Source organism: Seriola lalandi, unplaced genomic scaffold, assembly GCF_002814215.2.
Source record: "Seriola lalandi dorsalis isolate HSWRI2012SDOR001 ecotype SW California unplaced genomic scaffold, Sedor1 jcf7180002054480, whole genome shotgun sequence".
NCBI classification, from domain to species: domain Eukaryota; kingdom Metazoa; phylum Chordata; class Actinopteri; order Carangiformes; family Carangidae; genus Seriola; species Seriola lalandi.
In genome coordinates, this window is record NW_019525033.1 from 126,557 (window position 1) to 146,117 (window position 19,561).

Sequence of the window (19,561 nt, forward strand, 5' to 3'; positions counted from 1 at the left end):
AGAAAACAGTCAGCCAATCAGAAGAGAGGCTCAGAGCCTGATTATGATGATCTAATAGAACTCTGATAGAAACACTCAGTGTTTTAGGAGAAATCATTTTATTTTAATAAACAATGTTTCAAGAATAGAAGCTTTAGAAAAGAGATGATGTGGATACTGTCTTCGTCTCATGTCATCAGGTTCAAACTGATTCCTCTGTCAAGTCATCATACGTCCATTTCGTCCGCGGCCCGTTAACCCTCCGAACCGAGTCCGTACAGTTTGTATTTGTCTCACCTGTGCCGACATGGAGACCAAACGTCCTCCCGGTCAGTGTCTCTGCACAGTTTTAACATCCAGGACTGAGGCGCCTTCATGTGATGTGAACTGCAGCTGCAGCTATGAGCGGCCTGCTTTCCCCTTCCTGCTCCTCCCGCCGGTGTATCTGAAACTCTTCAGCGGGTTCTTCCCCTGGATGTTCTTCTGCACAGAGACAATAAATCACTGTAACAACGAGCTTTTCCCTTTTAATATTCAGTTTCTCTTTCTAAAAACATGGACACACCTGAGTTTGACGGATGATAGTTGGACAAAGGGCTGCAACCAACTTCTATTTACATCAACAATGAAGCTACTAATTATTTAATTAAACGTCTGGTCTAAATAAAAGTTAAAAACTGGATCTTCAACACCACACACGAGGACAGAGGAAGGTCTGGACCTCCTCAGCTGACCACAGCCTGGTTTTGTGACGCGGGTCTCACCTTGAAACTGCTCTTGACGACTCCTTCGGGTTTCGACTTTTCCTTCCTCTTCCTCCTCCTCCTGCTGGACAGCGGATCCACCACGCCCTTCAGCGTCTCAGGAACTGGAGGCAAAGATCATCGTTACAGATGGCGGACATCTTTGTAGCCATACTATAGTGTGTGTGTGTGTGTGTGTGTGTGTGTGTATGTGTGTGTGTGTGTGTGTGTCTTACTAAGGTACTCAGGTATGTTCTTCAGGTGGGGTTTGACCACAGCAGGGTGGAGGTCTTTGTCGTGTCTGAGCAGCTGCAGGTCTCTGGGGTTATCCTCGAAATACGTCTGCGAGCAGAAACATCCACACGTCCACGTCCGCTCGTATATTCATGCATCAGAACAATTATGTTGAGATGAGCGACCTTCTCTCACCTTGAGTTTCTCTGAGTTGAGCAGCTCCTGTTTGATCTCTTTCAGTCTGGCCTCCCTCACCGCCTGCTTCGTCACCGAGCGCATGGCGTCCTGCCGACAAACACAGTCAGCGCTCATCACCCAAAACTATAAAACTACTAAAATTAAACTGTGAGCCAGAGTGGAAGTTTGCCTGGTTCTGTACATATATGATTAATACTGATAATGAGTTGTTGAGTTATGAGGAGATGTGGTGCGGATACTCACCCTGCACCTGTACCTGAAGCCTTCGATCTCTTCCATCTTAAACTCGTAAGGTTTCAGAACAGATTCACCGTTTTCTAAAAAACCAATATAAACACCATCTAATCAATGACACGTTCCAACACGATCAAATTATTTGGTTGTGGTACAAGAGCTTTAGAAAGAACAAGGCTAGCTGTTTCCCTTCGTTTCCAGTCTTTATGCTAAGCTAGGCTAACCAGGTGCTGGCTCTAGCTTCGTATTTCTGTTAATAAAATGATTCAAATGTCTCCAAAATGAAAATAAAAACGTCTTGGTCACCTCCTGTCAGCGCCTCCTCCACCTCCGACAGCAGATCCAGCTCCGTGTGGGAGATGAAGGACAGAGCCGTGCCCGAGTTGTCTGCTCTCGCCGTCCTACAGAGTCGAACACAGAGAAACTCTCGGGGGTTAATTACGTCACACGGAGGCACAATGTGTGATGCTGAAGTGCGACTGAACCGAGACTCCACCTACCTCCCGACCCGATGGATGTAGGACTCCACGGTGGCGGGGAAATCAAAGTTGACGACGTTGGCGACATTTTGGAAATCAACGCCTCTGGAGACGCCGTACTCTTTGTCCTTGGACCTTTAAATACATCATTCGCACATTAATCAACATGTGACTGAAGTTAGAAGAGTATCTTTGTGACATCACACAGCGTGGCAGCGTTGACTCACTTTCCTCCTTTCTCCGCGCTCTTCTTCTTCTTCCCTTTGCCCGCGGCCGCCTGCGGAGCTGCGGTGGGATCGGCCAAACTCTGTTCGTCTGTGGCGATGATGTAATCGTAAAAGCCCTGGTTAAACTGGGTGATGATGTGACACCTGCAGAAGGAGCGGCGGGAAACATGAAGATGAGACGGTACAGATGACTGCAGGGCAGCGGTTTCCCCATAGAGTCTAAATGTCTCTGTCCATGTGTAGTTAGATTATAAAGCAGGTCTCGGTTCTGTATTAATACTGGGAAAGTATCAATCCAGAGAGAAGCCTGAGAGGAGATGTAAAACTTCTTATGGATCAACACTTGAAATAAAACACAGAAGAAGAAGAAAATATGACGCTTTAAATCTCTGTGGAAGATGTTTACTGAGCCTGATGCAAACTACCCTCAGGGACGCAAAACGCTTTTCGCCAGATGCTAAATTTCCTCACATACAGGAAACATACATCCTCCGAATTCTTTGAGAATGCATTAAAATCCAAACTGCACACGAGAGAGAGAGAGAGAGAGAGAGAGAGAAAAAACTGCTTCCTGGTGGTTTGTCTCCAAACAGATGAAACTCTCCAAGTGTCTGCTGTGAGAAAATCTACTGAAAACAAAATCAAAACACATTCCCCTACGAAACAAAGACTTCAGGAAGGACCGATAGTAGAGTCGTCAAACATTCTGCGCTCCCCTCTCACCTGGAGTGAACCGGCAGCTCGGAGTTGAGGACGCAGGCGGGGATGCCAAACTGTTCCAGGAACAGTTTCAGTCTGTAGCATCTCTCCACTGCTCCCACAAACACCAGCGTCTTCCCCTGAACCAGGCGCAGCTTCAGCAGCGTGTAGATGAGCAGGAACTTGTCCTCCTCCTCGCACTTGATGCTGTACTGCTGCAGCTGGCTGCTGTCCGGGAGCTGAGAGCCCTGAAGCTTCAGGATCACCTGAGAGAACGCACACGACATTAGTGTCCGGCTGAAATGCACACGCCACAAAAACACGCTACACACGGGAAATATTACAAAGACTGAGAATGTGAAAGCGGCATTACAGGGTTGTGTAGCAGCAGCTCCTTTAAGGCCTGAACGTCCTCGGTGAGAGTGGCAGACATCAGGAACGACTGGTAGATCTTCGGCAAATGGCTGAGACACAAGAAAACAACAGGTTGATTCAAAAGAAATCAATGAATCAGCAGCAGCTCTGTGGAGCCGCCGAGACTCTGTCAGCGACACATTCACTGCCTGAATGTTCACATGGAAAATTATCACTTCTCCAGGCCTCAGAAAATCCTTCGTTCTCATATCCACACTCCGTCACTGAGTCACAAGTCAACAAGGTTCATCACCGCTGCTCGAAACTAACTCGTCACTAACTGTTTAAAATCAGCTTGAATCTGCGTCTTCGTCTTCTCACCACAACAGGTTCTTCAGATCTGCCTCGAACCCGAAAGAGAAGAGCAGGTCGGCCTCGTCTACCACCAGAGTCTCAAGGGACGAATGCAGGACCAGGTTCTGGGCGCTGAGGTGGGCCAGCACACGGGACGGCGTCCCCACGACCACGTCAGGCTTCTCCATTAAGATCGGTCTGTCCACAGAGACAAAACAAAACATCATGGACAGTTTTAGATACTGAACGCTACAGCTTTCATTTAGATTTTTATAAATGTAAAATCGACCTACAACATATATATAGTAGACTGACCTCTGTGCCGACAGATCAGCCTTTCCGGAGATGTCGGCCACCCGGACGTCTCTGGAGCAGAACGCCGTCAACTGTCTCATCATGGTCTGAACCTGCTGACCCAGCTCCTTGGTTGGAACCAGGACCAGAGCTCGCACGTCCTGCTCACGAACGCTCTGAAGACGACGACGACGACGACAACAAACAGAAAGCAAGTGTTCAAAAGCTCTGAGACGTGTTCTGTGCATCACTTCCACATCCTGTTTCCACAGATCACACACATGATCCAGGCAGCTGAGATACACGACTCGCGACGTGATTTTGACATCACTGTGAAGACGTGTCGGAGCACAAACTACACATCTGATCTAAAAACATCTGACGTAGCTCGCGGCCTCACCTGCTTGGAGGTCAGGATGCGCTGGATGACGGGTATAGCGTAAGCAGCGGTCTTTCCAGACCCGGTCCGGGCTCGAGCCAGGAGGTCTTTCCCCTCCAGGGCCAGAGGGATGGCTTTCTCCTGGATCAGAGTGGGCTGGGACCAACCCAGATCCGCGACCGCCTAGACCACGATGATAACAAGGAGTTCGTGATTTCACAGCATGACAAACTATTTCTTGTTTGTATCTTTTAACAGCTCTTCCTTTCTAACTATCTGTTTCACAAGTAAAAAGATTTATAACATCAAATTTTCCCAAATCCAAACAAAGATGGCAGCTGGAAGTGACATGATATACTTTAAAGATATTATACACTGATGTTTATTTCCACTATTTTAATTTTTCATGTTTAATAACATGTCCACCATGAGGTGTTAAATGATTCACCAGGTGCTCTCTCACTCTAAAATAGGAACATGTATGTTGATCAGTCACTTTTGTACCTTTAGTTTAGTTTCTACACAAAAACAGCTGAATGAAGACGTTTGAGCAAATTACATATTGTGCTGATTTTTGTAGAGAAAAGTATTAAATAAAAACCCTTCAAATGTTAATGCACTTTTACTGAGTTTTCCTGTGTTAATGATACTTATTATTTCATCAACTTAAAATATATAAAACAATTAAACAGTGATTGTAGATAGTATAGATATCACATATCCCCTTAAGTGAAATGGCAAAGAGGTCTCAGACAGCTGGACCTCACACTGTAAATGTGGCCGGGACAAGCAGCAAATCCTCACATCAGAGGAACTGAAACTTTAAAATGACTGAAATAGTTGCTGATTAGTTAATTGTCTGTCGATTAATCGACCAATCAGAGCATTTTAAATGTTACTTCAGCTTGTTTCTCTGCTGTTGAGCCAGTTACACCAGTTTAATAGTGTTAATGCACAAACTTCTAACATTAAATTCACAGTGTAACATGTACTTTAACCTACAGGCTGGTACGTCTATAAAAATAGAAGTAACTTAGTTCTAACGTGTGTGATGGTTTAGCAAACACCAGCCTGCTGACATGTTAGCATAGCCGGGACCAGCTGCTGTGTTTACAGTGTTTACGCCGAGTTTCCTTCACTTCTCTGCGGGTTTCACTTTTCAACGTTTCCCCTTCGGTTTATTCAACATTCACTGATCGTGTCGGCGGTTAATTACCTTTAAAAGACGGTCGTCTAAACCCATTTCATGGAACTGCAGCGTCTCGTCAGCCATCGCTCCACCGCACCGCACTCACATGTGCGTCGCATGGTTACGACGTCATGCTGCCTTCATGCCCCTCCTCTCAGACTCCGTCTTTTCGTTAGAGCCAAATGTTCCTCTCTTTCCCTTCATGATTTCACATACTTTATGAAGCTATATAAAAAAACAGAGAGCATAAGCACAATTAGATATTATAGGTACATTTCCGCAAACGATCTTATTGTATCGTATTTATATACTGTAATTTATTCTACTTTCAATTTACACTGTTTAAAACTTGGACTGTGAGCAAATGTAAATTGATTTTGATTAATAAAATGTTTTGGGGAAAAATGTTTAGTTTCATTTCCAACATTCTAAACACAATTTTAAGTTTCGTGTTAAACATTATCCATATATTACAAATGTAAAGACCCAAATATTTTGTTATTATTGTTTTTTTTATAAACAAATATCTTCTTTTTAAAAGATTACTAATATTTTCTCCTTTCCTTCATGATTTTACAAAGTTTATAAACTCTGAAATTTCATAAAAGTGCAAGCACAGTTGAATATTACAGCAAACACATGAAAACACATGAGTGGATTCAATCTAGCCTTATTTTATCTTATTGTATTTATTTTTTTATTTTTATTTTTAGTGCCATTGTCCATATCTTGATTATAAGTTCCACATAGAATGTTATATAAAGTTTCTATGTTTATATAAGTTTTTCTTATTTATTTCTTATCAATTTTAAACATGTCTATCTTATCAAATACTGTATTATCACATTTATTGACAGGCTATGGGGTCCTTCTGCAGTTGTTCATGTTGTATAATGGAAAATGCCAGTTTAGAGGGAAGTGTCCTATTTGTGCTGAATTTACAAAATGAACACTGGAATTATTATAAAATCTTACGATTCATTTATGCAGCTATTCATCAAGTTATTAATTTGAGTAAGGTTACTTAATCTGTTACTTTAGGTGAACATACACAATTGCTGTGTGCTGGTTACTGTTCATTCTTATTTATAAAGGTGGTGGGGGGAGGTGAAGGGGTCGGTTCAATATATGGTTGGAACATAAAAGATGAACATGACTGAGGAGCAGTGTTGGGTATATGAAGTTGTTCCAGTTTCCAATAGATTTTATCTATAATTTTTTACATGTTTTTATTTTATTAATTAATATAGGCTATTTCATATATGGAAATTCTATACATCTACATATATTATTATTACTGCAACAGGTGTACCTAATAAACTGCCATCTGAGTTCATATCCAATGACAAACAGGTGGTGCAGAGTGTAAACACTCCAGTACAGAGGGCATCTTATTTTGACATGAATGGAGGTAAAAGTGAGGACAAAACTCAATCAAAGATCTGATTATTTATTTATTTGATGATTTAATCAAAAAAATCAACAAGTTAATGGATGGACTTTGTAGTTTTTTGTAGTTTTGTTTTTTTTAATACCATTCCCTCATTCTACCGGCAGATGGCGACAAACAGCGGCAGTTACTAACACGCCAACGTCATAGACACCATGATTAACTAGTAAATATAAAAATAACCACCACCATCTCAGCAGAGCTCGGTGTTACTGAACCCGCGAAGCTGCATGAGTGAACACAGAATCAAATACCGCTTTGAAAACAACCGGGGGCCATGTTTGTTGGAGCCACACGTCGGAGCCTGAGGACTTGTTGAGAGGATGCTGAGGCGGTGGAAGGAGGAGAAGATGCCCGGTGGACGCTCAGCAGCAGCAGCCGTCTCATCATCCCATCATCCTTCCTCCCACAGCAAATAAATGAGTCAACATGGCCGCGGAGCAGCTCGCCCTGTAGCACCACTCAGACACGGAAGAAAAGAAAACACAGGTAAATAAAATATGTGGATGGAGCGGGAACACTAGGTCCGTGTGTTTTGTTTTTTTGTTTGTTTTATTGAGAAAATCCCAGCACCCATCTGTTCACCAAAATAAAGCTACAGGTAAATATTTGTTACATAATCTAATAAAGCCTAATTATTCCCACAAAATAGTCTTCTATTATATTATATTTTTTATTCTAGTCTTGTGTGTGTTGTGTGTTTACATTTTATGAGATAAACGGGACGTTTTTTTTTCTCCCCCCCCTCTCAGATTAAATGGCGTTCATGTCCCGGTTCTCTCGGTCCCGGAGCAGCTCCAGGTCTCCGAGCCGAAAAGACTCCGAGCGCGTGTCCCCGAACCTGACGGTGTCCGAGCTGGAGCGGCTCCTGTACACCGGAAAGACCGCCTGTAACCACGCGGACGAAGTGTGGCCGAGACTCTACATTGGAGATCAGTGAGTTTCATAACTGTTGTTTTGCTATTTGACTTGTTGTTATTTAGTCCTTAACTGTTCTCAAGGGTCATTTCACTTTGTGTAATGTGGTTGAAAAAAACAGCAACAACTTAAATAAGAATGGATGCTACCTCACCTTTGATGAAGGTGTGAACAAACAATTGGATGATAGTTTCAGGTAAAGTGTGAAACCGTATAATAGAATTATATCATTTTATTTTATGTTTCAGGTATAAGCGATGTTGTCGTTAAACACAAGTTTTATTTGTCACACGCCAAGAAGGAAAAGCAGTGAAACCATGGTCAGACTCAGTAGCAGGGCAGTACCTCGCGGTTGTCTGCCTCTGCCACTCAGACTAGTTTCAGACTACATTGTGTGAAAGGTCAAAGGTCAAGTGTCAGTGTCAGTTCATCCTTGAGTCCTAATGAATGTTCCCTGAAGGCGTTACTGAGATATCGTGTCCACAAGAATGAGACGGACGGACGGACAACCTGAAAACAATATGGCTCCGAGCATGAAAAGTATCGTATATTATATCGTATCGGGAAATATCGTGATATTCTATATTATTGAATTTCACCAGTCTTACATTAATTAGCAAGCTGGTAGTCAAATGTGAACATCCACATGTTGCTGCATCACCCAGCCACCTTTGGTTATGTGACATTCACAAGCGAACACATATCACCCTGACACAGCAGTGGCAATCAGCTGATGAGTGAACTGTAAAAAACCTCCGTCCTCCTCCTCCTCCCCTCTGCAGAGACATCGCATCAGATCGGCGTGAGCTGGCCAAGCTCGGCATCACACACATCCTCAACTGTGCACAGAGCAAGTGGCGCGGCGGAGCCGAGTATTACGCCGGGATGAACATCACCTATCACGGCATCGAGGCTCACGACTCGCCCACCTTCGACATGAGCGTCAACTTCTATCCTGCTGCTGAGTTCATCCACAAAGCCCTGACGAGTGGAGGTCAGTGAGTGGATGTTGATCCTTTAAAACCTTTAAAAACACGTCATTAATTTTCATTTTATTCATAAATTTTAAGTAAGTATTTTACAATAGCTTTGGATCGATATGTAAAACTTACCTCTACGTTTTCTTCAGTATCCAACTAGTGAAGAGACAAAAAAGGATGATTTATGCAGAAGTCAATCCATAAAATGAAAAATATTAATTTGAAACCTCATAATAAAATAAATACAAACACTTCATTAAAACACTAAAACTAAGCAATGTTTTATTTCATTAAAATTTCATTAAAATGACAGTAATAGTGGCAGGTGCAGATTTGTCTCTTATTGCATTAACAGTTTTGCACATTTAATCTCTGTTGTGAAAACGGAGCCAAAGCCATTGAAAAATACTGTAACATTTACACTTTCTGTACATTTTATCTTCCTACATGCTGTTTCAAAGCCGTCTCTCCGCTGCCAGGTTACATATTCCTGGAGCAGAATTACAGGTTCAAGCTTCAATGTTACTTGTATTTTCTCCCAATGGAGGAAACTGTCTCGGATTAAGGAATTTTCTGCCCAGAAACCACATTAAATAGCAGCACACGTGCTTAATTAACCTGGCAAATTAGAAACATTCAAAAAACCAAAAATTATAAAGCATGCATCTCAAAGCATCGAAATCTCATAATATATAAATAATAATAACTTTATTTATATAGGATCTTTCAAAATAAGGTTACAAAGTGTTAAAATCTATTTAATTTTAATTTGTCTATTTAATTTAATTAAATGCATGCTGAAAACATCTGGAACTAGCAGGCTTAAGTTCATATTATTGTATACGTGTAGGTAAGGTGCTGGTCCACTGCACTGTGGGAGTGAGCCGCTCAGCCACTCTGGTTCTGGCCTACCTGATGATCAGACAGAACCTGACCCTGGTGGAGGCCATCAAAACGGTGAAAGACCACCGAGGCGTCATCCCCAACCGAGGCTTCCTCCGCCAGCTCAACGGCCTGGACGGCATCCTGAGAGACAGCCGCAAGACGTCGCCGCAGAGCTGAAAACGCCTCCCCTCAGCACAACACACGACCCGAGGTAGCAGCCGGTCGGGTTTCACACTGAGGGAGATATTGGGACCAAGTTAGGAGCAACCTGTGGGAGTTTGACACTGTGGCTCTGAGAGGCAACAGGTGACAGGAGGGTTTGTCTGATATCAGTATCTTCACTCATTCATTTTTATTATACTGTGTCTGTTTAGTCCTACAGCCTCTGACACAGCGTTAGCACTGGAAGGTAAACGTCTCCAGTGAGGCCCATATTCTTTAAGATAAGGGGTGTGGCCACATGTTCGCTGCCAGAGAACACCCTCGGCCCAGAGAATAATTCATCAAAATCAAGTCTGGTCAGTGTAGTTGTGTTACGGGACTTTAAAACATATGAGAATCTAGCTCTGTCCACACCAGCAATTAAAACAGCAGAATCCTTGTAGCAAAATCCATTAATGTCATATGGTAAAAACGCACCTTTGCCGACTGGCAAGCCGTGTTGACAGAGCTGAGCTGTGAGGGCAGCTATCAGTCACCTTCCAGTTCAACCTACTCTGTTTTGTTTTTCCCTCTTCAGTAGCTTTTTTTTAAATTAAGTTATGTAATTTTTAATTAAGTTATGTAATTCTAAGAACATAATGCCAGCGGAGTAAATGGCAAATCAAAGAGACAATAGAAAGAAGCTCAGGGAACCGCTGTGACTGATGTTCCCGGCCGGCGAGCCTGTTCGCCCGGATTAACGAGTCCTGCGTCTCCGAGCCTCGACAGCTACACGTTCCTCTGCTCTCTGGTGTGACCAGGCCTAGATCCTCCATTCACACCAGGAAGACTCCACAATAACATATACAAATAATAACATGATAAACAGAAGTTCACGTTTAGGAACCAGAGGGGCCTGAGGTTTTTCATTAGCTTAGAAAAATGGTTCCCAACTTAGGGGTGGGGACCTCCCAGTGGGTTCAAGAGAAATCAGAATGGTCATCAGATGATTTTCAAGTCAGGAAAAAAGAAAAAATACATCTCTACTACTTATTTATTATAATTATGGCATTTAAAAAACCTTCAGAGTCTCTTCATGTCTCTGAAAGCTACATAGTTTGGGATCTAAGACACGAACCACTGTCCCTGATCTGGATCCTGCCAGGGAATTAAATATCAAGGTCTAAATGTCCCAAAATAATCCGTCAAAATAAAGAAATCTGAGACGAGACGATCGGTCTTTAGTCCCAAGTAAGATGGATGTAAAGGGTCATAAACCAAAATGATTACTTAGTGAAAACTACGTCTCTTCATGAACAAATATAAAGTTTTAATCAAACTTCAGATCATTCCACTGAAACTTATTAAGACGCGAAAATTTGTTTTTTCGCCACTGTACTTAAAAAAATACAACAATTAAAGCTTTTTTGAAAACTTCTTACATAATCAGCGGTTGCTAATGCACTGTAAAAAAAACATTAACGAGTCAGTCAGTCTCATCTCTGGTGCATTTTTTTCTTGTATCAGGAAATTTCTAGAAACCTTCAGTATATACAGTATTTATCTCAGATCGCCGCACTAGTATCAAGAAGATAATTCCAGTCTTTAAATGATCTTTAAATATATTAAATAATCTCAGCTCAGATTATTTTCACTTGTTTTGATAAAATAAACTTTAAAGTCAGTATGACCACTGCCTCCTGGTGTAACCAGTGAAATTTAGTTAGTGTTATTTAAGGCTGCAGCTACTGATGACTGTCTTTATCAGAGAATCTGCTGAATATTTGTATAATATTTGTATGATTAATCGATTAATTGTTTAGTCTAAAAATTTTCAACAAAAAAAAAAGTGAAAAATGCCAATCATAGTATCCCAGAGCCTAAACTTTAAAAATCAGTAAATGGATGTTGTTTGATATTTTTCAGTTGTTATTCCTGACTAACAAACCAAATATATTCAATTTGCAGTATTAAAAAACAGAGAAAAGCAGCAAATCCTCACATTTGAGAAGCTTTTAATTATTAATCTACAATCAAACATTTGACAATTAATTTATAGTCAATCAACTAATCGATCAATCAACTATTTGTTTCAGCCCAAGTGCTACTGCAGTCTTCTTATCAGCCAGTGTTGATCCTCTGTATAGAAATACAAGAACTGAAATGGCTCAGGGTCGGGATTCAAGAAGGGGCCCGGGCTTGTTTTAATGTGGCGCCCTGACATGACCACACCTGGCCCTGACCAAACATCGGCTCCGCCCTCTTTCGTAAACGATGTGGAGGCTGAACTCGGGACATCAGCCCTCAGACAGACGGTTCTTGCTCAGTGATTCTTTCCCCATAGTTTCAGTCTCAGCAGGTCTTCCCTTGACTTACTTCTTTACATTCAGCAAGTGTCATTAAGTGCCCTGAACAACTCACACTCTAGTTGTAACCCAGGTCTAAAACCAGCACAGTTATGTAGCCCGTTGATTATAATATTACGGTATTGTCACACTCTGTATACACTTATTATCTGTGGTGAGTTTGTGCATAGCAACAGACAGTGTACGGTATAATATGTTTTTTTTGTTTTCAACTGGGTGTTGAATAAGTTCAATGTATAGTTTCAGTCCAATGTATTTGAAATCCTTCTTGACTTTTATTTTATTTGATATCTTGTGTGTGATGATCTGATGTTCATCCAGTAACTACAGACTTAAGCCCATTCTGACGGGACTAAGGACAAAGGGGAAGGTGGGGAATGAAATATTCACTGTGCTCCTCCGTAATTTAACTCATTCCAGGATATGGTCTGTAGCAGACGGGGACATTTAGCCGGACAAAGCTAAAAGAGAAAGGTATAATCCTCCACAGGGGGGCGCCAGAGAGTTGAAGGTGAGGCAAAGATACTACGTGAGGTGAATTTTTCGTCACAAATTGCTCTCGGTCTAGTTGTCGTACTTTACTCAGATCTGAACACAGAGACATGACACACGTAGTGATTTCATTCAGTGGCTTAGGCTACGTCCACACTGAAACACAGTTTTCCAGACCGTGGGTGTCTACATCATCATTTCCAAAGAGATGCTTGTTAAAAAGCCTTATACTTCCCCAGGATGTCATTATCTCTGATGTCCATCCAGAGTAAACGTCCATAAATCTGCTTAGAAATCATTGGAAAAAAATGTTTCAGAACTTGCATGAGAATAAAGTCATTTTTAAGTTTCCTGCGAATGACAATTTACTAAAATGTAGACAAATATAAGCTCTACCTGTAGCTGACATTACAACAGACAACTTGATCTTTTTTTGTTTGTTTGTTTGCTTTCTATTGTTATTTGGTTTCCCTAATAGACCTTTAGTTAGCCTGTTTCCATCTATCACAGTAGCAAACACACTTAGAGTACATTTTCACACAAATCAAATTTCCGAATGTGCTGATAAAAAAACAAAAAAAAGGTAAAGAAAAACCAGTAAGTGCGGAAAAAACTCAGTGATCACCTTGTGTCTGAAATTACAGGAGGACCACCCAGTTTACAGAAAAAAAGGAGGTAATTTCAGCAGTAATTATTGCTGCGTTGGGGTGAAACATTACTCACACTACGGATTTGGATTAAAATCACCCCACCTCCCCTGAATGAATCCAGTCCGAATGGGGCTTTTGACTCAACGTTGCACTCTAACAAGGCTATTGAACTTCCAGTCTGGTGTATCACTTCAACTTTACAGTGACTGTTAGCTGTCCAGAGTAGTACTCTCAGTGATAGTTTAATATGCCAGCACAATAAGTACTTAGGATAGACGTGCAGTGGGAGACAGTACCACAAATGTGCCATTGCAAAAGCTACCAACTGCCTGGATGACAGGAGAGTGCACAGTGTTCAGTGCTGTATTGCAAAGTCTGCTCTTTTGTCTTGGTGTTAAATGAGGCTTGTGCTCTCATGCTAGTGAAAAACACCAATGCTGAATTTTAAACCAGCTTTTCAAATACCCTTGTGTGTGTTATTAATGATTACCTCAAGTATTCTGTTTGAAACGTATTTGTTGTGACTTGTGGTCTTCGTCCGTGCTGTTTCAACGCCACCATGATGAAGTTCAGGTGAGGTCAGAGGTGAGCGACTCTCTCAAAAGTGGAAAAAAAAATGTACATAAAAAGCTGAATTTGTGAATTTGTACAGTCTGTGGCTAGTAAAAGGTATAGTTTGACATTTTTGGATTACAATACCACTCTCATGTCTGCGTTGTAAGTATGGAGCTGGGAGGCAGTTAGCTTAGCTTAGCGTAGCGTAGCGTAGCATAGCGACCAGAAGCAGGGGTAAACAGTTAGACTCGCTCTGTCCAAAGTTCAAAATAAAGCAGAGGATTTTTTAATTTCACACGGAAGTAAAGAAGAACAACCTCTCGTCAACAGCTTTTAACAGCTGTAGCTAACTAGCTACTTAGTTCTCTGCGGATTTTTGAAAGTTTCCAGCTGACTTGTTTTAAAACAAAATATTTCAAAAAACAGAAAAAACAAAACAACAACATCATATTATGTTTAACAAGGGAAACTAAATTCACAAAAGTCAACATCCGCACTAGTTGATGCTCCATGTAAAAGGTCCAGAAATAAAGGAAAAGCATTTTTCTTGTGTTTCAGCTCAGCTCTAGTACAGTTTATAGCTTATAGCTAAAAATATAATTAAAATGTAATTTCAATCTAACATAATCCTGTTTGTGTGTGTGCCAGAATTGGTCCAGATGTGGAAGTAGCATCTGACAGTCATGCTATATGTGGGCCGTGTGTGGGCCGAGGAACTGGCCATGTACAGAGCCGGAGGAAATACAATATGTGGCCCGAGTATTCGCCAGAATAATTTTGCAATCTGGGACAGAGGTTAGATTTATGTTTTATTGTTCATACAATATGTTTCAGTAATGCAAGAGAAAAGGTGTGGAGGATGGGGATGTTATCTTCTTCAGACAGGACAGAGCCCAACCTTAGCCTGAACTCTGATATAGTATCTCTGGTTCCCACACAGTGCAGAAATACTAACTTTTTACTTATCAATGGGGCTTTTGTAGCGTCTCCCCACATTAATATATAGCTAGCTGGGCATGCTAACTATTGCAGCTTATGTTGTAGCAGATAAACTCATCATTGAAACTGAACTATTTGGCTTTAGAAAGGTGATAAAGAAGACGCCACAACCTCAACTCTTTGTACATGCAGCCCCAAGCTAGGACTGGATTTTTACTGATTTACAAACCATCACTTGGGAGATATTGGTAGCCATTTTTGAAACTTTGGACAGAGCCAGACCAGCTGTGACTCCCTGCTCAAGTCCAGAATCAGCCTGTCAAAAATCTTCTCTTGTTACAGTTTGTGTCAGGAAAACAGAAACCTCCTTTACTACAACTCTCTGTTATACTACACCATGATGTCCTGTTGACAGCAGAATCTGCCTTTATTATGAATCTTATAAAACAAAGTGGAAAATTACTGGACGGGTCCTCTCCAACTATTGTGATCTTTACCTTTGCTGTATTGGATCTGTATGTTTTGTACTTGTGGTTTTACTGTGCTGTGGTCGGTCGTACGTTGGTCTCAGTTCCTGTTTATATTCTCTTATATTATCTCCGTTTTCTTACAGATACCTTTCTATAGGGAACTTGAATTCTTTTGAATTTATTTATTATCACTCTCTTTGAAGGAGAAACTGGCAAAGGAGATGTTGATGCCTTAATCTGTCTACTTTAAATTGGTTTTTAGACTTTTGTTTCGATGTTTTTATTGTGTACAACACTGAGCATTGATAACTTTGTTTTGATAAATTCTGTACTTAGTCAGAAATAAATAAATAAAAATTCTCTCAGAGCTGTTGTACTGTATTTCTTTTTGTTTTTAGTCCACAAGTTCATACTAAAGAGATGCCTCAAGGCCAGCCTAGAGCTTTCAGTCACACCACATGATCTTCATCAGCGTTTGCCAGTTGGAAATGCTGATGAGGATCATGAAATTGTAGATGTGGATGTTTAAATTTCCATTTTTCTGAGCTGCTATAAGGACTTCTCCTCCTTCTTATAAATTGAGTTTCAGAGTTCGTTCTTGACGTTGGAAACAGCAGCTGCCACGACATTCTCGCATAAAGATTCATTTAGTAACTGAATTTTTTATATTTTATTGATATTTGTTTAATATTCGTTCTTACTCCAACATCAAATAGAATTGTTGTTTTTAGTATTTATTGCCATAAAGATTATTATATGATTGAAAGCTCCATAATGGCTTTTAATTGGACCTTGTTTTGAGATAGTTTAGTCAAGAGCATTGATGTAGTCATTCCTCCCTCCCTGTCACCTTTGATTTTCTCTAAGTAATTCTCTCAAATGTCTTATGGCCAAATGGTATATGTATACATTTATAATTATTCAGTATTATTTATTATTTCTTTAAGTATTCTTTGCTTTCTTAGTTTTAAGGGAAATCACCTCATGTGAGTTCCTGTAATTTGACTTTTGCATCTAAGATTAAATCACCACTGAAAATGAACACACCTTAGTAATAATTACCTCTTAAATTAATGCATATGATGACATCTGGTGGTTAAATGTATTAACTGCAATAATAGAAAATAAAACCCTGTTGTTAGAGCACTTGATAAACATTCACTTTTTTTGATTCCACTGAGATTAATCAAATTCTATTGTTGTGATTAATTAAAACTTTACTTACACTTATACAGAATGACAGGACCTACACAAAGCCAGGCTTTCAGGTTGTTTTATTTACACCATCATCATTATTTTATTAAGATATTGTTAACAAATGTGATCCTTAAAGGACAGACTGGAGGGTTCAGAATATTACACAATGAATAAAGACGGATATGCTCCATTTTAAAGATTAACTGGGATGAGGATGGTGAAGGATCTGATCGGAGAACAGACAGAAGGAACTAAGCTGCTCTGTTATATTTCACCACAGTCAGCAATGACAACTTTTTCTCTTGTCTTGCCGCTTTTGGAGCCAAACGTTTCTATTTCCTTAACAACATCAACGCCCTCCACAACGCTGCCAAACACCACGTGCTTCCCGTCAAGCCTAGAAAGAACAGGAGCTGATTAGTATGTGATACCAACATCTGAAACCAGACAACGCTTCTGACTACACCTGAGTGCAGCCGAGTCAAAGTGGAGCTCACCAGGAAGTTTTTGCTGTGCAGATGAAGAACTGGGATCCGTTGGTGTTGGGCCCAGCATTAGCCATGGACAGTGTCCCCATGCCGCCGTGTTTCAGCTGGAAATTCTCATCAGCAAACTTCTCTCCATAGATGGATTTGCCTCCAGTCCCATTGTGTTTGGTAAAGTCCCCACCCTGCAATACAAAGTAGAATCAGCACATGTGGCAACAGCAGCCATAAACCTGTTTGGAGAGGTTAAGTGTAAACTTGTGAAAACAAGAAACAGGACAAATCCCTTAACTGTACCTGGCACATGAAACCAGGGATGACACGGTGAAACGAGGAGCCCTTGTAGCCAAAACCTTTCTCTCCGGTGCACAAAGCACGGAAATTTTCTGTAAAGAAAGACACTGTGATTCCTCAAATACAAAAAACTCTAGTTTCATATCACCAATAATAAGCATTAATTATCACTTTACAGCAGAGGTCGGGGGGGGGGGGCTGTGGAGCACTTTATTTCTTATTTTTTCATCAATAAATTTAATATTACTCTGATGCTGAACAGCTAATCTTTCTCATATTGCTTCACAAAGTTATGCTTCTGATGTTGTATTCCTGGACAACTGCACATTTCTCCTATTTCCTTTTCTTCCTGCAGACGAGTCTGCTGGGAGCATAAACACACAACCCACCACTGTCATCAGATCCTGATTCAAATAATGTTGAACCCTGATAGGTGCACTGAAGTAAGAAGATAAAAACACAACATACACAAATGTGAAGTAACCAAAACTGTTAACAAAAGAGGAATATTTTGTATTCACATAGAAGCTGAAGTTAAAATGAACCAATTATAAAACAGTTGAGAACAAATTCCAGAAATCTACTATAAATCAAGTAGAAAAGAAAAACTCAAGTAAAGTCAGGACATGCTCGAGCTTGAGCTCATGCTCGATCATGTCCTCCCTCATTCCCTTGGAAGCGTTCTCCAAAGGGCATTTTGTTATTGCACACACTGAGTATAAATGAGGTCATATGACTAACAATGGCGATGTGGGACAGAATCAAAGGCAGTCAGTAATGCATCATGCAGGTTTTTCTCCGTGGAAGTTGCATAACGTTTGTCAGAAAGAGCTGCTGATATATTACTGTTAACCACTTGTCTACAGCTGTCATGAGGTGGAAATGATCAATACCAGGAGATTTCAAGCAAAGACGAGCTCTTTCCCTTCTCGTTACTTTTCATATCAGTGGTAACACTCATAGCAAATCGCCTCGTATCACTGTTTACATTCACTGGCTGTTCAGGCTGGACTGGTTATTCTGGCTCTTTTGATCAACGCCTCATTCACAGTCTCGATCCATATATAGCTTCAATCTGCATTCAAGGATTATTGGTAATGCATATTTTCCTCCACCAAACATGACCCAACAGTATGTTGGGTGTGTGAGCAAAGCCTGAGCAGAAGCTCTGTAGTTGCACTTTGAGTCTTTCCTCTTTATTTTCCAGCTCACCTACCTGCAGTCTTTGGGACCACATCGGCCCGAAGCTGCAAAACACAGAGATTTACATAATTGGAAAATGCAACAGCAGAAGCATGATGTGGTGGTTTGACATATAATGATCAGTCAGCAAGGAAATGTGAGATACACTGCAAGATAAACCTTTGGAAACAGCAGCAACAACACACAGATGATAACACTTAACATGACTTCAGGCCGGTTGTAATATATTATACTACTATTAATACAGACAAATACTAAGTATCACTACTCAATCGTTTTATATACCATTCTGCAGTTGGTATCATATTACTCTTACATATATATATATATATATATATATATATATATATATACTTTGCTGACTTTCCTGCAACAGCACTGCACTATGAGTTTTTACAACACTGGTTGGAGGTACTGTATGTTTATTGATATTTCTCTAATTATTTTCATTTTAGATACTTCTTTTACCCTCTGGGAATCAGTAAGGCATCATCTCATCTTACAATAAATAAAACCTCATAAAATATTGATTATTGTCCATTATAATTTCCCAAAGCCCAACGTGACTTATCAGTATGTCTTGTTTGTCCAATCAACATATCAGAAAAGCTGCTTCTCCACTGATTTCCAGCCTGAGCTGCTCATTACTGGAACTGCACTCTCATCTGCTCTGACTAGCTGCTGCTGCTCGGTGTTTCCACCAGACCAGGACCGTTTTGTGCAACTTGTGTGGGATTTATTTAGTTCTTTGTGCAATTAGACATATTATATCAAGATAAAACAGAATGAGGTATATTTAAAAAAAAAATGAAGCCATAATAGGAGCCTTGGAAGCTGCACTGGAGAACTTGATGCACTGCAACATCTGTCAAAGCTTCAGCCCTTTTTACAAATCGTATAAATGGATGTAAAAGTCGAATTTAATCATTAAACTGACCATATCTAAAAATGAATTTAACAGAGGTGGTAAATGTTAAAATAAATATTCTGAGATGTGTCTTACCTCCATTACAATCCTGCCAACGGGAGATTCTCCGATGGCCATGTCAAAGAAAACTTTGGGGTTTCCCATGTTTATAAACGGTTGGATCTGATGTAAAATCCACACATGAATGAATTGTAGACAAACGCGTCAGACTCTGGATCTGTTCAGGTCTGTTTATATGGCTCTGA

The 19,561-nt window shown here is 40.6% G+C and overlaps 3 protein-coding genes across 3 annotated transcripts; 1 reads left to right on the forward strand and 2 right to left on the reverse strand.

The window, feature by feature from the left end:
* Positions 1-81: 81 nt before the first annotated feature.
* Positions 82-5,488, reverse strand: ddx56 (DEAD (Asp-Glu-Ala-Asp) box helicase 56). The gene is made up of 14 exons (XM_023412436.2): positions 5,391-5,488; positions 4,196-4,357; positions 3,817-3,971; positions 3,529-3,699; positions 3,167-3,257; positions 2,818-3,059; positions 2,095-2,238; positions 1,889-2,002; positions 1,695-1,789; positions 1,398-1,471; positions 1,152-1,241; positions 959-1,064; positions 744-847; positions 82-462 (listed from the first exon to the last, which is right to left on the reverse strand). Exons 1-14 carry the CDS (start codon positions 5,445-5,447, stop codon positions 379-381), a joined length of 1,689 nt encoding a protein of 562 aa, XP_023268204.1. The 5' UTR covers positions 5,448-5,488; the 3' UTR covers positions 82-378.
* Positions 5,489-7,093: 1,605 nt separating this feature from the next.
* Positions 7,094-10,081, forward strand: dusp26 (dual specificity phosphatase 26). Its single transcript, XM_023412440.2, has 4 exons — positions 7,094-7,302; positions 7,566-7,749; positions 8,514-8,725; positions 9,562-10,081. The coding sequence occupies exons 2-4, from the start codon at positions 7,571-7,573 to the stop codon at positions 9,771-9,773; spliced, it is 603 nt and encodes a 200-aa protein (XP_023268208.1). The 5' UTR covers positions 7,094-7,302; positions 7,566-7,570; the 3' UTR covers positions 9,774-10,081.
* Positions 10,082-16,466: 6,385 nt separating this feature from the next.
* Positions 16,467-19,526, reverse strand: LOC111659473 (peptidyl-prolyl cis-trans isomerase-like). The gene is made up of 5 exons (XM_023412441.2): positions 19,392-19,526; positions 18,402-18,432; positions 17,189-17,277; positions 16,904-17,076; positions 16,467-16,803 (listed from the first exon to the last, which is right to left on the reverse strand). Exons 1-5 carry the CDS (start codon positions 19,458-19,460, stop codon positions 16,671-16,673), a joined length of 495 nt encoding a protein of 164 aa, XP_023268209.1. The 5' UTR covers positions 19,461-19,526; the 3' UTR covers positions 16,467-16,670.
* Positions 19,527-19,561: the final 35 nt, after the last annotated feature.

Excerpts from the sequence above, each read along its gene's own strand:
- ddx56 (XM_023412436.2), bottom strand. The coding sequence starts at position 5,447 with ATGGCTGACGAGACGCTGCAGTTCCATGAAATGGGTTTAGACGACCGT. Across the intron at positions 1,065-1,151 it reads TCAACTCAGAGAAACTCAAG|ACGTATTTCGAGGATAACCC; the intron begins GTGAGAGAAGGT and ends TTCTGCTCGCAG. Across the intron at positions 848-958 it reads GAACATACCTGAGTACCTTA|TTCCTGAGACGCTGAAGGGC; the intron begins GTAAGACACACA and ends CTTTGCCTCCAG.
- dusp26 (XM_023412440.2), top strand. The coding sequence starts at position 7,571 with ATGGCGTTCATGTCCCGGTTCTCTCGGTCCCGGAGCAGCTCCAGGTCT. Across the intron at positions 7,750-8,513 it reads AGACTCTACATTGGAGATCA|AGACATCGCATCAGATCGGC; the intron begins GTGAGTTTCATA and ends TCCCCTCTGCAG. Across the intron at positions 8,726-9,561 it reads CAAAGCCCTGACGAGTGGAG|GTAAGGTGCTGGTCCACTGC; the intron begins GTCAGTGAGTGG and ends GTATACGTGTAG.
- LOC111659473 (XM_023412441.2), bottom strand. The coding sequence starts at position 19,460 with ATGGGAAACCCCAAAGTTTTCTTTGACATGGCCATCGGAGAATCTCCC. Across the intron at positions 18,433-19,391 it reads TTGGCAGGATTGTAATGGAG|CTTCGGGCCGATGTGGTCCC; the intron begins GTAAGACACATC and ends TGTGTTTTGCAG. Across the intron at positions 16,804-16,903 it reads TGCACAGCAAAAACTTCCTG|GCTTGACGGGAAGCACGTGG; the intron begins GTGAGCTCCACT and ends TGTTCTTTCTAG.